The sequence below is a fragment of the Aquarana catesbeiana genome, linkage group LG11, assembly GCF_042186555.1.
Source record: "Aquarana catesbeiana isolate 2022-GZ linkage group LG11, ASM4218655v1, whole genome shotgun sequence".
In the NCBI taxonomy this organism is placed as follows: domain Eukaryota; kingdom Metazoa; phylum Chordata; class Amphibia; order Anura; family Ranidae; genus Aquarana; species Aquarana catesbeiana.
This window is the reverse complement of record NC_133334.1, coordinates 5,405,972-5,429,476: the sequence shown is the minus strand read 5'-3', so window position 1 is coordinate 5,429,476 and position 23,505 is coordinate 5,405,972. Positions and strand designations below refer to the sequence as shown.

The 23,505-nt window shown below is 44.4% G+C and overlaps 1 protein-coding gene across 1 annotated transcript in view; it reads left to right on the top strand.

Moving 5' to 3' along the window:
- PDE3B (phosphodiesterase 3B) overlaps nucleotides 1–8,201 on the top strand; it is a gene marked incomplete at its 5' end in the record, with an annotated part of 31,224 nt that extends 23,023 nt beyond the window's left edge. Inside the window, 3 exon segments of the mRNA XM_073603965.1 lie at nucleotides 2,888–3,049; nucleotides 3,458–3,710; nucleotides 5,347–8,201. Of these exon segments, the coding sequence (XP_073460066.1) occupies nucleotides 2,888–3,049; nucleotides 3,458–3,710; nucleotides 5,347–5,576 (645 nt within the window).
- Between the last annotated feature and the right edge of the window lie 15,304 nt (nucleotides 8,202–23,505).

Here is a 23,505-nt window from a genome sequence, read left to right as displayed (position 1 = left end):
GACTGTACACCTTTGAAATGAATTAAAACACCATTTTCAAGCCAGTTTTTTTTTTTTAGCCAACATCAGTATTGACCTCACAAATGGGGGACAAATTCTCCAAAATCCCTGAGCCAGGTCCTTATGGGGCCCAAAATGTGAGCCAGCTTTTTGCATCCAACATCAGAACCTGACCTCACAAATGGGCATGAATTCCCATAGATTCCCCCTTCCAAAATCTTTCAGCCTGTGTTTTTTTTTTTTGGGGGGGGGGGGGGGGCAGCCCAGCCCAGCCCAGCCCAAGGTGTGAGCCATGTCTCATCCGACATCAGTACCTGACCTCACAAATGGGAACAAATTCCCACAGACACCCCCCCCCCAATGCCTTGTGGAAAGACCCAGAAGAGTGGAGGATGTTATAGCCCAAAGGGGGAAACTCAATTTTAATGGCAATGGGGGAAGGGGGCAACTGCATATTAATGACCATGGTAAGAGGGGACAACTCAGTGGCGGCTAGTGAAGTTTTAGGATGGGGGGCTGCCAGACCCTGCCCTTTTTTACCCCTCCCACTTCTCATAAGCCCCACCCCTTATAGAATCCACCCACTCCGTCCCCTGTATTCCACTTGCTTCCACCCATAGTGTCAGGAGTACATAGCCCCAGCGTCACAGGACAGAGTATATAGCCCCAGCGTCACAGGACAGAGTATATAGCCCCAGCGTCACAGGACAGAGTATATAGCCCCAGCGTCACAGGACAGAGTATATAGCCCCAGCTTGACAGGACAGGGTATATAGCCTCAGCATTACATCAGGGTATGTAGCTCAGCATCACAGATAATGGTATACCCCACAGGTCATATATGTACAATGTATACTCCACAGGTCATTTCTATGTACAATGTATCTACACAGGTCATATACTGCATATGTACATTGTATACAATGAACACACAAGTCAATTACTGTATGTACACAAAAGTCATATATGTACAACGTACATATACCAATCAGCCATAACATTATGACCACTGACCAACCATCTGTGAATAATACTGTTTATCTGATTACAATGGCATCTGAAAGTCGTGGGATATATTAGGCAGCAAGTGAACATGTTGTCCCTGAAGTTGATGTGCTGAGATTTTTTAGGTGTCAGGGACTTTTTTCCTGCGTTTCTTTGGATAGGACAGCCCTACACCCAGCACACAGATACACAGATGTGATCCAAGCCTAGGGGCTCATTCACACATGAGGTTTGGGGACAGTGAAACCATGCGGTTGAGCTATGTTTTTACCACCCCCAGCTGCACCGCCTTTAGCTGCAGAAGCAGCGGCTGAGGTCGTACACATGCTTCAGTCGCAGCAGGAAATATACCCCGTCACATTCAACGGCACTATCGGTTAAAAGTAACATACACACATTTATACATGAGGTCATATACATACACATATTTACATACACATATTTACATACATAAAAACACACATACTCACACATACATGCATACATACATACCTTATCATTATTATAATACAGGTTTTATATAGCGCCAACAGTTTGTGCAGCGCTTTACAACATGAATACATACATCTATACATGCACACACATCTATACATACACATCTATACATGCACACACATCTATACATACACATCTATACATGCACACACATCTATACATGCACACACATCTATACATATCTATACATGCACACACATCTATACATGCACACACATCTATACATGCACACACATCTATACATGCACACACATCTATACATGCACACAGATCTATACATATACATGCACACACATCTATACATATACATGCACACACATCTATACATATACATGCACACACATCTATACATGCACACACACACACATACAGTACATACATAAAGCCTTTTTAAAAACTGCAGTACTGTACTCATACCTTCACTTCTGGGTCCGGCACTGTTGGGGAGGTGCAGCAGGTCAGGACTCGGGAAGACATCTCCCCCTTCCACTGCTCTGAACTTCCTGTCCTGATTGAGCTCCCGCTGTGCCTTTGTACAGATGAGCGGGGCAGTAGGATTCCAATCACAGGCTTTCTCAAACAGGATGCCTCAGCACCCCTGGCAAACTCTGGTGATACCCCAGTTAGGAAAAGCTGGTCTAAGGGGACAAGGTAAATCAGTTTTGCTTACCTGATCTTCTGCTCCCACATGCTCCTCTGCGCTGCCAGACCTGCTGCCTCTTCTTCCTTGCATTCTGATGGTCTAAGGTCCTCTGATGGCATCAAGACTGATGCAGGGACCATAGCCTTGCTCTGGAGATGAGCAGGCTTAGGGGCAGACCACCTGTCGGAGCGGAGGAGAGTGCAGTTTGTCAGGGAAGTGGAGGATCAAGTAAGTAAAAGTGCTGTTACTGTCCCATAGACTAAACAAGCAGTTAACCCATGCAGTGAGGGCTTAGTCTCCATATTAATGGCCATGCTATGGGGGGAGGGTGCAGCTCCATATTTATAGCCATGGGGAGAGGGGAAACTCCATATTAATGGCCATGGGGGAAGAGCAACTCCATATTAAAGGCCATGGGGGAAGGGCAACGCCATATTAATTGCCATGGGGAGAGGGGAAACTCCATTCTAATGGCCATGGGGGAAGGGCAACTCCATATTAATGGCCATGGTTTCGGAATGGGATGTCCAACAAGCTCGTAGAGGTTTGATGCATCAGGGGTCCACAGACTTTTGGTCATATAGTGTACACATGATCCAGAATATGCATGAAATGTGTTTTCCTAGGTGTGTTTTTTTTTTGCTTTCCAAGACGTCGGACATTTGTCAAAAAATTAGACACAAAAATGTTTCAGAAGGGAAAAATGAAGGTACATTGCATTTTTTAACCTCCGTTTCTCCTCAGGTGAACGATGTTAGTAGTAACGGCATTGACTGGACCAATGAGAATGACCGCCTTCTGGTGTGCCAAGTGTGTATCAAACTGGCCGATATTAATGGGCCGGCGAAGACGCGGGAGCTGCATTTGAAGTGGACGGAAGGAATCGTCAATGAGTTCTATGAACAGGTAAGGAAATGAACGGAATAAAGAATTCACGTTGACAAATCAATATAAAACGGGCAAAATTTGAATATTTTTGGGTCACTTTGCTTCCAGTGGATACATCTTCCAGAAATCTCTTTTGGCATATAAGGAAGGGAAACCCGGGTTCTTCTAAAATCATGAAAAAATAAAAAGTGGCACCAAAACATGAGACTTGCACAGGACAGATGAACGACTCCCAGTGGTAGTAAAACTGAGAGTTTTGGCTTTTCTGAAGAAAAATTGGTGGCGATTTTTGCCTGAGCGGGGAGGAAGAAAAATTGATCCTAACTATAGCAATAAAATGATGTAGAGCCGGGATGCTTTCACGTGATTAAGGATGATAGATACCATTTTATTATTTTGTTTGAGTTTGTTTGTTGTTTCATCCAGGGTGACGAAGAGGCAAGCCTGGGTCTTCCCATCAGCCCCTTTATGGATCGCTCGTCTCCCCAGCTGGCCAAGCTGCAGGAATCCTTCATCACGCACATTGTGGGGCCTCTGTGTAAATCGTACGATGCTGCCGGATTGCTACCGGGGAAGTGGATAGACAAGGAGGATGAGGAAATGGAGAGCGAAGGTGACGATGACGAGGATGGTGATGACTTTGAGTCGGACGATGAAGAGGTGGACGAGGACAATCCCGGTATGTACAGCCTGTACTTTGTGTCCTCTGTTTGTATTACAGGACAGATGTTGAAGGGGTGGGTGGAAGGGGGTGTAGGGGGCTTTAACAAAATTACTTCCAACCATGTGTTTTTTATATTTTTATATGGCATTTTGAAAATCAGTTCTAATAATACTCCATGTTTATGCCATACACCAATATCCTATTTGTAGGAGTATGTGGGCTCCTCTCCATATGAAGGCGTTCGGGAGTTCCCAGTGATGGGTCCTGGTAATACTCCATCATACAAAGTAATTGTAGACTATTGTGCTCTTCCAACCTTGTGGTATCAGTTTGGTGAAGACCCTTTTTGTTCCAGCATGACTGTGGCCCCCGTGTGTACAAAGCCAGCTCCATAAAGGCATGGTGTGACCATTTTATTGTGGAGGAACTCGAGTGTCCTGCACACCTTTTGGGATGGATTGGAACGCTGACTTTGAGCCTCATATCCAACATCAGTACTTGACCTCACAAATGCTCTTTTGGATGACTTATGTTCTAGCCTTCCCCCTGCACTACCAACCTCAACAGTCACTTGTCCAAAAGAAAATTTGTAAGGTCAGGTACTGATTTTAGACGAGAAGGCCTGGATCACCATCAGCTTTCCAATTCATCCCAAAGGTCTTCAGTAGGGTAGTAGGGTTTAGGTCTGGGCTTTGTGCAGTTCCTCCGTACCAAAGAATGACTGTGTACAAGGCCAGCTCCATAAAGACATGGACCGGACATTTGGCCAGCTTGGTGTGGAGGAACTCAAGTGTCCTGTACAGAGCCCTGACCTCAACCCTACTGAACATCTTTGGGATGAATTGGTTTGCTATTTGTCAGAAAGGTCTTTTTGTTTGTTTTGTTTTTTTTGGCGCCCAATGTGGGGCCCAAGGTGTGAGCCAGGCTTTCTCATCCAACATCAATGCCTAACAAATGGGCCCAAATGACCACAGATACTCTCCAAAGTCTTGTGGAAAGCCTTCTCAGAAGATTAATGTCCAGGGGAGGAGGGCAACTCCATATTAATGTCTATGGGATTAGGGGCAGCTCCGTATTCATGGCTTTGGGATTAGGGGCAGCTCCATATTAATGGCCAGAGGAGGCGGGAGCAACTCCATATTAATGGCCAGGGGAGAAGGGGGCAACTTCATATTAATGGCCTGGGGAGGAGAGGGCAACTCCATATTAATGATTAAGGGAGGAGGGGGCAACTCCATATTAATGGTTAGGGGAGGAGGGGGCAACTCCATATTAATGGTTAAGGGAGGAGGGGGCAACTCCATATTAATGGTTAAGGGAGGAGGGGGCAACTCCATATTAATGGTTAAGGGAGGAGGGGGCAACTCCATATTAATGGCCATTACGGAAGGGGGCAACTCTATATTATTGGCCATGGGGTGGAGGGGCAACTCTATATTATTGGCCATGGTTTTGGAATGGGATGTCCAACAATCTAATAGAGGTGTTGATTGTCAGGTTGTGAATATGCATTGCTGTTTATTAGAAGAGAAAGGTGAACATGAACCTTTGTGTTTGTGTTTTTGTTTTTTTTTAATGTTGTTTTTTTTTTTTTTTTTTTTTTTTACAAATTTCATTCTCATCCTCCATAACTTCTTGTGTGTCTTTTCAGAGCCACAGAGACGGAAACGGAGAAGGCGGATGTACTCCCAGATCATGCACCACCTCCGAGAGAATCACAAGATATGGAAGAAGACCATCGAGGAAGAGGAGAAGGCCAAAGCAGACAACAGCAAAGCGCCCGGCGAAGGATCCTCGCTACCTCCGTCAGATGAAATCCAGGTCATCGAAGAAGCAGACGAGGAGGAAGAAAGACAATCGGGAGAGGAGAGGAGATGCTGAATTTTTCTCAGAGTGCGTCGGGACGGTGCGGCCAACGTGTGCCCACCGCGAGGCGTTTCACGTACTGTAAAGTTGCAAGGAAATAAAAAAAAAAAAAAAAAAAAAAAAAAAGGCCTTATTACTGTGAGCGGACCCTGGCTGCCCCGGCCACTCTATGCACTTTCGTAATGTGGATATACAAACATTTATATATAATGACGTTTATTGTACGAGTCGATGCAAAATCCTTTGTGCCCTACCTGGTATCTCAGTACCGAATCTGATGCTGCCTTGCTGAATACAAAGCTTTTTTTTCTCCTTAAGGTACTTCGTTACAATCATAAAAAAAAAATGCGACTCTTCTTACCAAAGCAGCCACAGAAGTTTTTTTTTTTTGTTTTTTGTTTTTTCTCCTTTGATGGAACCGTCACCAATTTTTTTTTTTAATTATGGAAAACTGTGCCTGAATCTGAAAAATACTGTGCGGAATGGGTCTTTCTGTTTTTTGTTTTTTTTTTTTTTCATTTTTAAATTATCGCCGTCTCATTTGGTTCCATCCGTTTTGATAGACTTGGACGGGAAAAAGAAAAAAAAATCTAATTTTTAGGATTGGAGAGAAGAAAAAAAAAAAACCCAGATGCGTCGTTTTCTGATGCTTTTAAATGTGTTGTGTATAATCCGCTTGTGTTTTACTTTATTTTAAGGAATATTTTTTGTTTTCAGGTATTAAAGTCCCAGGACCAGCTGGTAATGGTCACCTTCAGCTGGACTTGTTCCGTAATATTGTCGATGTTTTGCAGCTTCGCCAACCCAATTCTTCAGTTCTAATGAGTGTCAGAAAGATACCCCAACATCTTCATCCAATCACCATGGAAGGTGTCAAGGCAGATGTTGATTGTCCAATATGAGGAAAAAGGAAAAAATGGTGCCGGACGTGTAGGGTTAGCTCACTGGTCTATCTTAAAGTATAGATGTTAATGTAAATCAGGGGTCTCCAAACTTTCTAAACAACTTTTCTGTCCAGTTTTTTTGTCCTTCATACTTTAGGGGGGACAAACTGGCCATTGGGAGTAGAAAATTTCCCAGCATTAGGTTGGAGTAAACAATGCCCCATCTTTGGTGTCAGAGGAATTGTGCCCCATCATTTGTGTCACTGGGAGGAATTATGCCCCATAGTTGGTGTCATTGGGCCCCACTGTTGGTGTCAGCCGTAGGGACTGTGCCCCATCGTTGGTGTCATTGATAGGAATTGTGCCCCATCATTGGTGTCATTGGGCCCCATTGTTGGTGTCAATGGAAGGAACTGTGGCTTATTATTCATGTCATTAGTAGGAAGGATGCCCTATCATTGGGAGGAATTGTGCCCCATCATTGGTGATATTGGTAGGAATTGTGCCCTTTCGTTGATGTCAATGGGAGGAATTGTGCCCCATCATTGGTGTCATTGGGCTCCATTGTTGGTGTCAGTGAGAGGAACTGTGGCTTATTATTTATGTCATTAGTGGGAAGGATGCCCTACCATTGGGAGGAATTGTGCCCCATCATTGGTGTCATTGGGCTCCATTGTTGGTGTCAGTGAGAGAGGAACTGTGGCTTTATTATTCATGTCTATAGTACCAAGGATGCCCTATCATTGGGAGGAATTGTGCCCCATCATTGGTGTTACTGGGAGAAAATTGTGCCCCATCCTTGGGACCCATTGGTGTCAGTGGGAGGAACTATGCCTCATCTTTGATGTAACTGGTAGGAATTGTGCCTCATTTTTGCCACTGGGAGGAATTGTGCACCATCATTGGGTTTTATTTGGCCCGATCGTTGGTGTCATTGGGAAGAATTATGCCCCATCATTGGTTTTATTGAGCCCCATCTTTGGTGTCATTGGGAGGAATTGTGCCCCTTAGTTGGTGTCAATGAATAAAATAGGGCCCTCGAGGGCCAGATAAAAGCAAGCAAGGGGCCACATCCGGCACCTGGGCTGCAGTTTGGAGACCACTGATAGTGTTCCTGGGCAATGGCAACTTTTACCCCCCAGTGGATCTCCATGGTCTCCTTGGCTTGTAATGTAACACAAATGGAGATTGAAGTGCCACACCCCTGCTAAGAGGTCCAGATACAACTTTATTCCAATAAAAGAGGGGCAATCTAAAAATAGTAGCCAATGCATTTCAGAGGTCCTAGAGATGCCCCCTGATGAAGGCAGCACCCTTGGACCCCCCTAACGTGTTGGCTACTTTTTGGATTATCGCCCTGACTTTTACTGAAATAAAGATGTATCTGGACCTCTTAACAGTGTTTTTTTTCTATCCCTGATAAAGGGGGTGCTCTTGGACCCCCAAAATGCATTGGCTACTTTTTTGTTTGTTTCCTATAACTTTTATTGAAACAAATTTGTATCTGGACCTCTTAACAGATGTTGATTGTCCAAGAACAGGATGTGAAAGTTGTGGAACCCCCCCCCCCCCTTTGGTCTAGTTATATCCTCTTATCCTTGGTGTCTGCATAGGTGTTAATCCTTCTAATCACATGGCTGAAGGTGTGAATTGCATAAATGTCAGGGCCGGGGAGATGTTGGAACGGCATTATATGGAGCAGATGGGCGGCAGGCATCATTCCATCTGTCTTTCACATACAATGCCATTTTAATATCTCTACCCTGGTGATATGACAAAAATTCACACTTCAGAAGGCCCTGAAATGCGTTGGCTAATTTTTGGATTGTCCCCCTGGCTTTTATTGCAATAAAGTTGTGTCTGGACCTCTTAGCAGAGTCGATTGTCTAACAGCAGGATGGGAGGTGTGAAAGTTGTAAAACCAGTGGCGGCTGGTGAAATTTTTTGTTGGTGGGGGGGGAGCCGGCGGCAATCAGTATGCCATGACACCCCCCCCCCCCTCGTTATTTGGTTGGTCGGACAGCCAGTCACACTTACCCCATCGCAGCTTCCCATGCTCGGCGGTGACCTCCCGTACCCCTGCTCTCCAAGGGTCTGCACGGCGGTGGCGACGGCTTCCATTTCCTCCCTCCTTCTCGGTGGCCGATCAGAAAACGGGTCTCACACCTGCTTCTGATTGTCCGGATTGGGGATCAGTGTTACAATAGCGAATATTTATTGGCTGTTGTAACACCTGGGTGGGTTCATAGCGCAATGCTCTGCGCCACGAGCCACCCTATTTTGAAACCTATTGGAGCCTATGGCTCTAATGAGGTGCTTCAAAAAAACACTCCCGCCACTGTAATTTAGGCGTTCGGCGTCCAAAAAGGGTCCGGGTGCCTGAATAGGGGATGGATAGATTTATGCTATGCTATGCATGCATCTATCCATTATTCATATGGGGGGGGGTGTGGCACCCCTAATGGACAGGCCACCACTGTGTAAGACCCCCCCCCCCCCCCCCTTTGGTTTAATGTATCATCCCATCCTTGGTGTCAGAAAGTCTGCGTAGGTGTTAATCCTAATCATATGGCTGAAGGTGAGAATTGTAAAAATGCCGGGGTCAGGTGGCGCCCCTCAACACATTGGGGTTGATTTACTAAAACTAGACAGTGCAAAATCTGGTGCAGCTCTGCATAGCAACCAATCGGCTTCCAGGTATCTTGTTTAATCGAACAAGCTGAAGGTAGAAACTGATTGGCTCCCATGCAGAGCTGCACCATATTTTGCAATCTCCAGTTTTAGTAAATCCCCCCCCCATTTGTCTTTCACATATAATGCCTTTTTCACATCTCGACCGCGATGTGTCAAAAATTCACACTTCAGCCATTTGACTAGAAGGATTAACACCTGTGCAGACAGAGACGCCAAGGATCGGGGGGGGGGGGGTTCCACCACTTTTAAACCTCCCATCCCGTTCTTGGACATTCTGCCTTGACGCATTCCATGGTGATTGGATGAAGGTACCTGCTGTGTAGTAGAGCTGCACGATTCTGGCCGAAATGAGAATCACAATTTTTTTGCTTAGAATAAAAAGATCACGATTCTCGCGATGTAAAATCTTTGTAAATCTCGATGTAAAAATGGGCTAACTAACTAAGTAATTAATAAAAAAAAAATTGCATTTGAAAGACCACTGCGCAAATACAGTGTGACATAAAATATTGCAACAACCACCATTTTATTCTCTAGGGTGTCTACTAAAAAAATATATATAATGTTTGGGGGTTCCAAGTAATTTTCTAGCAAAAAAAAAAAAAAAAATGTTTTTAACTTGAAACCAACAAATGTCAGGAAAAAGGTTTAGTATTTAAGTGGTTAAACTTTTTTCACTTACACAGGAAGTCTATTCCATTGACAAATTGTTACAATGTTTATACTTAAGTTCAACTGATAAAGAATGTTGTGATTCTTGGCACTGCCCAATTTTCTCTCTTCCTTTCTTTTGAGGGCTTCAGAAGAGCAGAGAGAATTCTTTGCATAGAAAGAATTGTGAAACACTTTAGATCGAGATCGCGATAACGCTTCTTGGCGATTAATCACGATAACGATTCTTGGCCATTAATCGTGCAGCTCTACTGTGTAGATATATATATTGGGATATCCTCCGGGAACTGAAGAAGTGGCTTGTGGGAGGGGCTGTGAAAACGTCGCCACGTCCAGCTGAAGGCGACCACCTACTACTAGCTGTACCATGACCCGGGTACCTGAACCTTCACAGACATGATGGTTATACCAGTTTTTATTTCTGTTTGTTTCCTTTTCAGTTGCCGTTCTGTGGTAGACCCTCAAAGAAAGAAAAGAAAAAAAAAAAAAAAAGATATAAAAAAACAAAAAGAACAAAAAAAAAAAGCTTAAATATTTCAGTAATGAAGGGATTTTATTTTTTTTAATTAGGCGATTATTATTATTATATATATATAAATATATATTATATATATTTTTCCACTCTTTTTCTCAGGATTGGTAGGTAAATGTGTAACATTTGTAACACCCGTGTGATATGATGTGTCAGCTCCTCAAACGTTAACCGATAGTTTATAGCAGATTCTACATAATACGTATTATTATTATTACCCGTTTTATCTGATCCCCCCCCTCCCATGTATTTCGGGTCGCCGCCTCCCTCTGGGGGAGGGGCCTGTCTATTCCTCACATGTAACGCTAACATTTCAGGTGCTGAGGGGTAAAAGATGAAACCCCCCCCGGATGCAACTGACACCCCCCCCCCTCCCCTTTTTCTCACACATGCAGACCGTATTGTTAATGAATGCAGTCCAGTGCGAAAAGTGACGATGACTACTAGTTTTTCCGTGCGCTGTATTCTCGTACCGCCGCGGTGCGCAGGAAGCCTTGTAGAGGTGCTGACAATCCTGTACCGGGTCCATCGGCCACTCTGACTACATACACTAAATACGACTGACAGTGAGGGGTTAATTCGCAGCAGGCGGGGCTTGTGTGTGTGTGCGGAGATGCAGCACTGGCGCTCTGATGTTTGTGCCCGACGGGTGATTTTTTTTTTTAATAACAAAAATGGGTTTCCACCGCACCCAGCAAAAAATATATAAAAACAGCCGTTGGTTGACATGTGCTTTACCTCAAAGTGTATTAAATTACCATTTAAGTTAGTGCCATTGGCTGAAATTTGCACCTGAAAGTTGAAATCAGTCTTGCAGCAGAGGTGTCTGCTTTGTAAGTTAACGGGGAGGTGCTTAGGAGAGCTTACATCAGTGATAGAGTTCTGCGTGGGCGTTACCATTGTGCTGGCATTCTTCAGTGACTCGCAGAGCAGGCTGAAGGCGGGGGCAGTGACAGAGTTCTGCGTGGGCGTTACCATTTTGCTGGCATTCTTCAGTGACTCGCAGAGCGAGCTGGAGGCGGGGCAGTGACAGAGTTCTGTGTGGGCGTTACCATTGTGCTGGCATTCTTCAGTGACTCAGAGCAGGCTGGAGGTGAGGGCAGTGACAGAGTTCTGCATGGGTGTTACCATTGTGCTGGCATTCTTCAGTGACTCACAAAGCGGGCTGGAGGCGGGGCAGTGACAGAGCTCCGCATGGGCGTTACCACTGTGCTGGCATTCTTCAGTGACTCACAAAGCGGGCTGGAGGTGGGGGCATTGACAGAGTTCTGCATGGGCATCACCATTGTGCTGGCATTCTTCAGTGACTCGGAGTGAACAGGAGGCGGGGCAGTGACAGAGCTCCGCATGGGCGTTACCACTGTGCTGGCATTCTTCAGTGACTCACAAAGCGGGCTGGAGGCGGGGGCATTGACAGAGTTCTGCATGGGCATCACCATTGTGCTGGCATTCTTCAGTGACTCGGAGTGAACAGGAGGCGGGGCAGTGACACAGAGACTGCAAAGCTGGGTTGTGTACTTCGTTACACTATGGAGAATCCCTCCTGGGAGGGTGACCATAGCTTAGCGGGGAAGGGGGGCTCATGAGGATCTCCAAAGGTATTTTGTGTTCCACTGTTTGGCTGGAGCTGACTTTTAATATTACATTATCAATACATTCATCTGCCAATGAGGAGCCTCATAGCTTAGTGCTCCCTCTTGTGGCCAGTGTTGTGCTGTGCAAACCAGTGAGAAGCCACCAGAACTGAATATTTATCTGTTCTATTTATTTTTAAATAAATTGCCACCAAAAGAACTGGCGCTCTTATTGTAACCTACATTTTTTCTAGCTGTGTTCTAGGAACAGCTGTGGGAGAGGGAGCTTGTCGATTTTCAGTTTTGCATCCACTATTGAACTCAAGTTAAATGTATTTTTTATGGTGAGTCCTTTAAACATTCCAGTGGGTGACCATTGTACTGACCCCTCCCCCCAGAGGCAGTGCTAGTCCCAGGCCGGCATGTCGCTGTGGTTGCTCCAGCACTGGGTGGGTGAGCTAGCGGCTCCCCTGACAGGTCCCTTCAGTTGCTTCTCCTCATTTCCTGGTTTAAGGGGGACTTCTCATACCAGCACATAACTTTGCAGCCAGTAAGTGTCCCTCTTTTCAGGGCTCCAGTTGCACCTGTTCATCTGCAGTGTGACTTATCTACCTGAGGGCACTCAGAGCCTTCCTTGGCATATAACTATTAGTATGACAGGTACCCTTTATATAGAAATGAATGGGCTGCACACTGATGTAAAACCAGCTTTAATATAACCAATAGAAGGCTCACAACATATAGTCTTGCCTATCCCCTGCCTGCTCCAATGCTTCATGGATTAAGCCCTAAGGGGGAGAAACACGTTGAAGCAGGAGGTGGACAGAGGCTTCCTTCCCATATGAGTTTATTATGACAGGTGTCCTTTTAATAGGAATGAGTGTACCGCACACTGATGTAAAACCAACTTTAATAAATAGAGGACTCGCAGCGTATAGTCTTGCCTATCCACTACCTGTTCCAACGTGTCATGGATTAAGCCCTAATGGGAAGAAACACGTTGGAGCAGGCGGTGGACAGAGACTTCCTTGCCATCTGAGTTTATTATGACCGGTGTCCTTTGAATAGAAATGAATGGGCCACACACTGATGTAAAACCAACTTTAATAAATAGGAGGTTCACAACCTATAGTTTTGCCTATCCACTACCTGCTCCAACACATCATGGATTAAGCCTTAATGGGGAGAAAAACGTTGGAGCAGGAGGTGGACAAAGGCTTCCTTGGTATATAACTTTTAGTATGGCAGGTGTCCTTTGAATAGAAATGAATGGACCGCACACTGATGTAAAACCAACTTTAATAAATAGGAGGTTCACAACCTATAGTCTTGCCTATCCGCTACCTGCTCCAACGCGCCATGGATTAAGCCCTAATGGGGAGAAACACGTTGGAGCAGGAGGTGGACAGATGCTTCCTTGGTATATAACTTTTAGTATGGCAGGTGTCCTTTGAATAGAAATGAACGGGCCACCCACTAAAGCCATCACTGATGTAAAACCTACTTTAATATAATAGAGGACTCACAACGTATAGTCTTGCCTATCCTCCGCCTCCTCTAACCCCATGGATTGAGGCTTAGGCTAGATATAGACATGCATCCAAATCTCCCTTTACCCTGAAGCCTGATCCAAATTCGAATCGCACTTCAGAGATAACTGACAAGAGGTGAGGAAACGATGTGATGCCTCATCCCCGTGCGATTGCAGGGTTCTTTGTGGCGCTTTCCCATGTGCTAGAACGTGCAGCGTTTGGAAGACTTGCTTCCTGCCGATTGCTACATGTTGGGTAAACTTTGCCGTGGGCGAAAAGCATTGTGACCGCAGGATGTAAACACACCCGTTCGTTGCCTATTGCGACTTAAAGAGAGGGAGGTAAAAATGCAGCTCAACAGTGCATTGGCCGCCCCCCACTTGCACATCGAAAAGGAGCCTAAACAGGGAGGAACGCCCTGGACAGAGCTTTCCTTGGCATAAAACTTTTAGTATGACTTTTAGTATGGTGCTCTTTCAATGGGCTGCACACTGATCCCATCACCGATGTAAAACCAGCTTTAACATAAATAGAGGACTCGCAATAGTCTTGCCTGTCCAATACATCATGGATTAAGCCCTATTGGGGAGAAACGTGTTGGAGCGGGAGGTCAGAGGAGACTGTATGTTGTGAATCCTTTATTAAAGCTGGTTTTACATCAGTGATGGCATCAGGGTGCGGCCCGGGCATTTCTATTTAAATAGCACCTGTCATACTAAAAGTTATATGCCAAGGAAGCCTCTGTCCAACACGTTTCTTCCTGTTTAGGCTTCATTTAGATGTACAGTTGAGGGGGGGGGGGGGGCAAGCCCCTTTATTACTACTTGATCAGTGGCACTGAGCCGGGATGTCCTCCTGGACCTGCTGGGATATGGAGGTACGGAGAAGTTTGGCGCAGCACAGCTACTACTGATTTCAAAGGTGCCCTTTAAATGCCAACTCCGTCCAGAACTGATTAGTAATTTCCTTTCCATCTATGCACATCGGTTACAAAGTCAGATGATGGTGTCGCCCTCAAAGGGCGGATTCTCCATCATGTAGGATAAATACAAGGCTCAGCCATGATAGAGAGACACCTTCTGGGAGGAGACTGAAATGACCGCGAGGAAATGTGCCCATCCAACACGCAAATATGAGATGTAGGTGGAGGTGGCATCCATAACTAGACGACAGTTTCTGGTCGTTTTCATAGACTATCTTCTGTCTGTGACCAGCGGCGGACAATCCCGGCAGGGCCAATCCCAACCCAGACATTTCTGAACGATCGTGTGCGCTCCCAGCGTGTGAATATCTCTGCCACTGCCGTAGAGAAGTACGGTTGTGTACAAGGCTTCATTGGCATATGCCCAGTGCCAGATTACCAATAGGATCAGTTGCCCAATGAGCCAAGGTTTTGGCGCCCAGATTTGGCCAAACTGTGGAAGTCCAGCAGATTTTTATGGCACTTTGTTGTTCTGGAGTGATATGTGCGAAGCTTGTTGTGGGGGGAGGGGGAGGAGCGCCGCTCCGGGATCTGTTTTCTGCAATGTTGGGATTTTGCACACAAAGAAAATAAAACTTTATCTTCACCGATCAGAAGACAATCTTCGATTCCTTCAGAGCGCAACTTCATCACATTCATCCGAAATCACCCAAAAATACATTTGTAACTTTCCCCGCAATTTTCTATTATGTTGTATCAGAGCTTCATTCACAGAGATTCATTATACATTGTATCAACCCTTCATTCACAGAGATTCATTATACATTGTATCAGTCCTCCATTCACAGAGATTCATTATACATTGTATCAGTCCTCCATTCACAGAGATTCATTATACATTGTATCACTCCTTCATTCACAGAGATTCATTATACATTGTATCGGTCCTCCATTCACAGAGATTCATTATACATTGTATCACTCCTTCATTCACAGAGATTCATTATACATTGTATCGGTCCTCCATTCACAGAGATTCATTATACATTGTATCGGTCCTCCATTCACAGAGATTCATTATATATTGTATCAATCCTTCATTCACAGAGATTCATTATACATTGTATCAGTCCTCCATTCACAGAGATTTATTATACATTGTATCAATCCTTCATTCACAGAGATTCATTATACATTGTATCGGTCCTCCATTCACAGAGATTCATTATACATTGTATCAATCCTTCATTCACAGAGATTCATTATACATTGTATCAATCCTCCATTCACAGAGATTCATTATACATTGTATCAATCCTTCATTCACAGAGATTCATTATACATTGTATCGGTCCTCCATTCACAGAGATTCATTATACATTGTATCGGTCCTTCATTCACAGAGATTCATTATACATTGTATCGGTCCTTCATTCACAGAGATTCATTATACATTGTATCGGTCCTTCATTCACCGAGATTCATTATACATTGTATCGGTCCTTCATTCACAGTGATTCATTATACATTGTATCGGTCCTCCATTCACAGAGATTCATTATACATTGTATCAGTCCTCCATTCACAGAGATTCATTATACATTGTATCAGTCCTTCATTTACAGAGATTTATTATACATTGTATCAATCCTTCATTCACAGAGATTTATTATACATTGTATCAATCCTCCATTCACAGAGATTCATTATACATTGTATCAATCCTTCATTCACAGAGATTCATTATACATTGTATCGGTCCTCCATTCACAGAGATTCATTATACATTGTATCGGTCCTTCATTCACAGAGATTCATTATACATTGTATAAATCCTTAATTCACAGAGATTCTTTATACATTGTATCAATCCTTCATTCACAGAGATTTATTATACATTGTATCAATCCTTTATTCATAGAGATTCATTATACATTTTATCACTCCTTAATTCACAGAGATTCTTTATACATTGTATCAGTCCTCCATTCACAGAGATTCATTATACATTGTATCAATCCTTCATTCACAGAGATTCATTATACATTGTATCGGTCCTTCATTCACAGAGATTTATTATACATTGTATCAATCCTTCATTCACAGAGATTCATTATACATTGTATCGGTCCTCCATTCACAGAGATTCATTATACATTGTATCAGTCCTTCATTCACAGAGATTCATTATACATTGTATCACTCCTTAATTCACAGAGATTCTTTATACATTGTATCAATCCTTCATTCACAGAGATTTATTATACATTGTATCAATCCTTTATTCATAGAGATTCATTATACATTTTATCACTCCTTAATTCACAGAGATTCTTTATACATTGTATCAGTCCTTCATTCACAGAGATTCATTATACATTGTATCAATCCTTCATTCACAGAGATTTATTATACATTGTATCAATCCTTCATTCACAGAGATTCATTATACATTGTATCAATCCTCCATTCACAGAGATTCATTATACATTGTATCAATCATTCACAGAGATTCATTATACGTTATATCGGTCCTCCATTCACAGAGATTCATTATATATTGTATCGGTCCTTCACAGAGATTCATTATACATTGTATCAATCCTTCATTCACAGAGATTCATTATACATTGTATCTGTCCTCCATTCACAGAGATTCATTGTACATTGTATTGGCCTTTTATTCACAGAGATTCATTATACATTGTATCAGTCCTCCATTCACAGAGATTCATTACACATTGTATCGGTCCTCCATTCACAGAGATTCATTATACATTGTATCGGTCCTTCATTCATAGAGATTCATTATACATTGTATCAGTCCATTCATAGAGATTCATTATACATTGTATCGGTCCTTCATTCATAGAGATTCATTATACATTGTATCAATCCTTCATTCACAGAGATTTATTATACATTGTATCAATCCTTCATTCACAGAGATTCATTATACATTGTATCAATCCTCCATTCACAGAGATTCATTATACATTGTATCAATCATTCACAGAGATTCATTATACATTGTATCAGTCCTCCATTCACAGAGATTCATTATACATTGTATTAGTCCTCAATTCACAGAGATTCATTATACATTGTATCCATCATTCACAGAGATTCATTATACATTGTATCTGTCCTCCATTCACAGAGATTCATGATACATTGTATCAATTCTTCATTCACAGAGATTCATTATACATTGTATCAATCCTTCATTCACAAAGATTCATTATACATTGTATCAATCATTCACAGAGATTCATTATATATTGTATCGGTCCTTCATTCACAGAGATTCATTATATATTGTATCGGTCCTTCATTCACAGAGATTCATTATACATTGTATCAGTCCTCCATTCACAGAGATTTGTTATACATTGTATCAGTCCTCCATTCACAGAGATTCATTATATATTGTATCGGTCCTTCATTCACAGAGATTCATTATACATTGTATCAGTCCTCCATTCACAGAGATTCATTACACATTGTATTGGCCTTTTATTCACAGAGATTCATTACACATTGTATCAGTCCTCCATTCACAGAGATTTATTATACATTGTATCGGTCCTTCATTCACAGAGATTCATTATACATTGTATCGGTCCTTCGTTCATAGAGATTCATTATACATTGTATCAGTCCTCCATTCACAGAGATTCATTATACATTGTATTGGCCTTTTATTCACAGAGATTCATTATACATTGTATCAGTCCTCCATTCACAGAGATTTATTATACATTGTATCGGTCCTTCATTCACAGAGATTCATTATACATTGTATCAGTCCTTCATTCATAGAGATTCATTATACATTGTATCGGTCCTCCATTCACAGAGATTCATTATACATTGTATCGGTCCTTCATTTATAGAGATTCATTATACATTGTATTGGTCCTTCATTCACAGAGATTCAGTTTTATTAGTTGGGTTCATAAATATAAAAATATTTATTTCTTCAATAATGCGACAAACATTAGGAATGATGGAATGACTTCTTCTCATATCACATGGAATAGAACCCGGAGTCCCCAAACTGCTTCCTGTGGGCCCGATGCCGCCTTCTGCAAGATGTGATCAAGAAGCAAGATTTTGACTCTGATGTAAGGGGGGACTCTGATTGGGACTCCAAGGTAAGTAGAGACTCTGATAAGAGGTGTGGCTGACTTTTATGGGGCTCCAATGTAAGAACAGAAACTGATAAGGAAACCAATGTGAGGAGAGACTCTGATGAGGGTTCTAATGTGAGGAGAGACTCTGATGAGGGTTCCAATGTGAGGAGAGACTCTGATGAGGGTTCTAATGTGAGGAGAGACTCTGACGGGGGTTCCAATGTGAGGAGAGACTCTGATGAGGGTTCTAATGTGAGGAGAGACTCTGATGAGGGTTCTAATGTGAGGAGAGACTCTGACGGGGGTTCCAATGTGAGGAGAGACTCTGATGAGGGTTCCAATGGGAGGAGAGACTCTGATGAGGGTTCCAATGTGAGGAGAGACTCTGATGAGGGTTCCAATGTGAGGAGAGACTCTGATGAGGGTTCCAATGGGAGGAGAGACTCTGATGAGGGTTCCAATGTGAGGAGAGACTCTGATGAGGGTTCCAATGGGAGGAGAGACTCTGATGGGGGGTTCCAATGTGAGGAGAGACTCTGATGAGGGTTCTAATGTGAGGAGAGACTCTGATGAGGGTTCCAATGGGAGGAGAGACTCTGATGGGGGGTTCCAATGTGAGGAGAGACTCTGATGAGGGTTCTAATGTGAGGAGAGACTCTGATGAGGGTTCTAATGTGAGGAGAGACTCTGATGGGGGTTCTAATGTGAGGAGAGACTCTGATGAGGGTTCCAATGTGAGGAGAGACTCTGATGAGGGTTCTAATGTGAGGAGAGACTCTGATGAGGGTTCCAATGTGAGGAGAGACTCTTTTTATATATATATATGGGGGGGGTGTATATATATATATATATATATATATATATATATATATATATATAATGCCTGAAATATATCACTCTGTGTGTATGTGTGTAACACATCTATATATATAGTGGGGGAATTGGGTGTATATAGACGTGGGGTGTCTATATATATATATATATATATATATATATATATATATATATATATATATAGAGATGTGTTACACACAGAGTGATAGATTTCAGGCATTTCTTTCTTCTAATTTTGATGATTATGGATTACAGGGAGTGACACCCCAAAATTCTGTATCTCAGAAAATTAGAATATTATAAAAGACCAATAAAAAAAAGGATTATTAATCCTGTACACATCATACCGTACACGTCACCCTGAGCTCCTGTACACATCATACCGTACACGTCACCCTGAGCTCCTGTACACGTCATACCGTACACGTCACCCTGAGCTCCTGTACACGTCATACCGTACACGTAACCCTGAGCTCCTGTACACATCATACCGTACACGTCACCCTGAGCTCCTGTACACGTCATACCGTACACGTCACCCTGAGCTCCTGTACACATCATACCGTACACGTCACCCTGAGCTCCTGTACACGTCATACCGTACACGTCACCCTGAGCTCCTGTACACATCATACCGTACACGTCACCCTGAGCTCCTGTACACGTCATACCGTACACGTCACCCTGAGCTCCTGTAACATCATTCTGTACATGTCACCCTGAGCTCCTGTACACGTCATACCGTACACGTCACCCTGAGCTCCTGTACACATCATACCGTACACGTCACCCTGAGCTCCTGTACACGTCATACCGTACACGTCACCCTGAGCTCCTGTAACATCATTCTGTACATGTCACCCTGAGCTCCTGTACACGTCATACCGTACACATCATATCATACACGACACGCCATACACGTCACCCTGAGCTCCTGTACACGTCATACCGTACACGTCACCCTGAGCTCCTCTACACGTCATACCATACACGTCACCCTGAGCTCCTGTATACGTCATACCGTACACGTCACCCTGAGCTCCTGTACACGTCATACCGTACACGTCACCCTGAGTTCCTGTACACATCATACCGTACACATCATATCATACACGACACGCCATACACGTCACCCTGAGCTCCTGTACACGTCATACCGTACACGTCACCCTGAGCTCCTGTACACGTCATACCGTACACGTCACCCTGAGCTCCTGTACAAGTCATACCGTACATGTCACCCTGAGCTCCTGTACACGTCATACCGTACACGTCACCCTGAGCTCCTGTACACGTCACCCTGAGCTCCTGTACACATCATACCGTAGACGTCACCCTGAGCTCCTATACACGTCATACCGTACACGTCACCCTGAGCTCCTGTACACATCATACCGTACACGTCACCCTGAGCTCCTGTACACATCATACCGTACACGTCACCCTGAGCTCCTGTACACGTCATACCGTACACGTCACCCTGAGTTCCTGTATACGTCACCCTGAGCTCCTGTACACGTCATACCGTACACGTCACCCTGAGCTCCTGTACACGTCATACCGTACACGTCACCCTGAGCTCCTGTACACGTCATACCGTACACGTCACCCTGAGCTCCTGTACACGTCATACCGTACACGTCACCCTGAGCTCCTGTACACGTCATACCGTACACGTCACCCTGAGCTCCTGTACACATCATACCGTACATGCTCACATTTGTTGGATTTGACACAAATGAGAAAAAAAACAGATTTCTGCTGAGCAAAAATATTTATTTTGTTGTTATAAAATCTGAACAGAATATAATAATAATAATAATAATAATGAGAATGTCTATAAATAGGAGTATAGTACACGGCTGGAGTACATATAATATACAGACAATACAACACAGGAAGATTTATAGAGCAGTGAATGAGACTTTCACCCAACACTCTCTGATGGTGAATCTATCTCAGATGTCATATAACATACACGGCCCTGAAAGATTCCCCCGCAGTGAATGTTGGGAGAAGGTCAGATTCTCCCCTTTATAAATATACCCCGAAGTGTTCTGGAAGTGTTATATATAAATCAAAATAAGAGCCACTTAAAAGCACAGAGTGCACCATCTCCACTCTGATTGGATGAGATAGAAGTCAATATGGGGCGATATTCTTTTTTGTAAAAGGTGTAAATCCAAACCTGGTTATAAGCCGACGTGACCCCCACGCTGCAGGGAGTGTGGAGGAGGGGCTCGGCACTGCAGGGAGTGTGGAGGAGGGGCTCGGCACTGCAGTGAATGTGGGGGAGGGGCTCGGCACTGCAGCGAATGTGGGGGGAGGGGCTTGGCATTAATTGGAGTACGAGGGGGAGGGGGGGCCCTGAAGGGAGTATGGGCAAAGCAGGTCCCCACTGCAGGGAGGACGGATGAAGGGCTCAGAACTGCAGGGAGAGTAGGGGAGGGACTAAGCACTGCAAGGAATGTAGGGGAGGGACTAAGCACTGCAGAGAGTGTAGGGGAGGGACTAAGCACTGCAAGGAATGTAGGGGAGGGACTAAGCACTGCAGGGAGTGTAGGGGAGGGACTAAGCACTGCAAGGAATGTAGGGGAGGGACTAAGCACTGCAGAGAGTGTAGGGGAGGGACTAAGCACTGCAGAGAGTGTAGGGGAGGGACTAAGCACTGCAGGGAGTGTAGGGGAGGGACTAAGTACTGCAGAGAGTGTAGGGGAGGGACTAAGCACTGCAGGGAATGTAGGGGAGGGACTAAGCACTGCAGGGAGTGTAGGGGAGGGACTAAGCACTGCAGGGAGTGTAGGGGAGGGACTAAGTACTGCAGGGAGTGTAGGGGAGGGACTAACCACTGCAGGGAGTGTAGGGGAGGGACTAAGCACTGTAGGGAGTGTAGGGGAGGGACTAAGTACTGCAGGGAGTGTAGGGGAGGGACTAACCACCGCAGGGAGTGTAGGGGAGGGACTAAGCACTGCAGGGAATGTAGGGGAGGGACTAAGCACTGCAGGGAATGTAGGGGAGGGACTAAGCACTGCAGGGAATGTAGGGGAGGGACTAAGCACTGCAGGGAGTGTAGGGGAGGGACTAAGCACTGCAGGGAATGTAGGGGAGGGACTAAGCACTGCAGGGAGTGTAGGGGAGGGACCAAGCACTGCAGGGAGTGTAGGGGAGGGACTAAGTACTGCAGGGAGTGTGGAGGAAAGACTCTGCACTGAAAGGAGTATGTGGGAGGGGCTTGGCTCTAAACAGAGTATGAGGGAGGAGCCTGGACCTGAAGGGAGTATGGGTTAAGCAGATCCACACTGCAGGGGGTGTAGGGGACACACTTGGGTTTGCAGAAAGTGCAGGGAAAGGGTTAGACACTGCAGGGAGAGTGGGGGCGGTGCTCAGCCCAGCATGGAGTGTGGGGGAGGGGCTCAGCACTGCAGTGAGTGTGGGGAAGCAGGTTTACACTACAAGGAGTACGGAGGAGGGATTCGGCACTGGAGAAAATAGGGGGAAGGGGCTCGCCATTGCAGGGAGAATGGGGACCACACTGCGGGGGGGGGGGGGGGGGTTGGGAACTGCATTGCAGGGAGAGTGTGGGGAAGGGACTCTACCATGCAGGGAGTATAAGGGAAGGGGCTGCACATTGTTAGCAGTGACTACATTTGGGGTTTTTCCTTTACCTTTGCACACAGTGATCTAGCATTCAGCACCCCCACCATGTCCCAGTATTAATACAATCACCCCCACTATATCCTATAAAGTGTATGGCAGCGTCACCGACCGCTCTCGGTCAAGGTTTTACATCAGGAGCCGACAGGCCAAGATCCTAATCATGTGACCAATGTGAGAGCCAATCAAAGCCCACTTAATAAAACAGCCATAAAGTGGCATTAAAGGGTTAACATCTCTTATTTACCACATAGTGAGGCCAGAATCAGGAGCTAAAGGGTCCCATTGAACTGGTCCACTAGACGATGGTCCTAAAGGCTGACATTGCAGGGGGCGTGGCTAACAGCATTCCCACAAGCCTGTAGTCTGCCAGGCAGTACCTGACCACACCTGGTCCAGCCCACTGCTTTCTGGATTGACAGTGAGAGAATAACAAAAATATCCAGAAAAACGCATTTCAAAAAAGTTATAAATTGATTTGCATGTTAATAAATAAAAAAAAGGAACTGA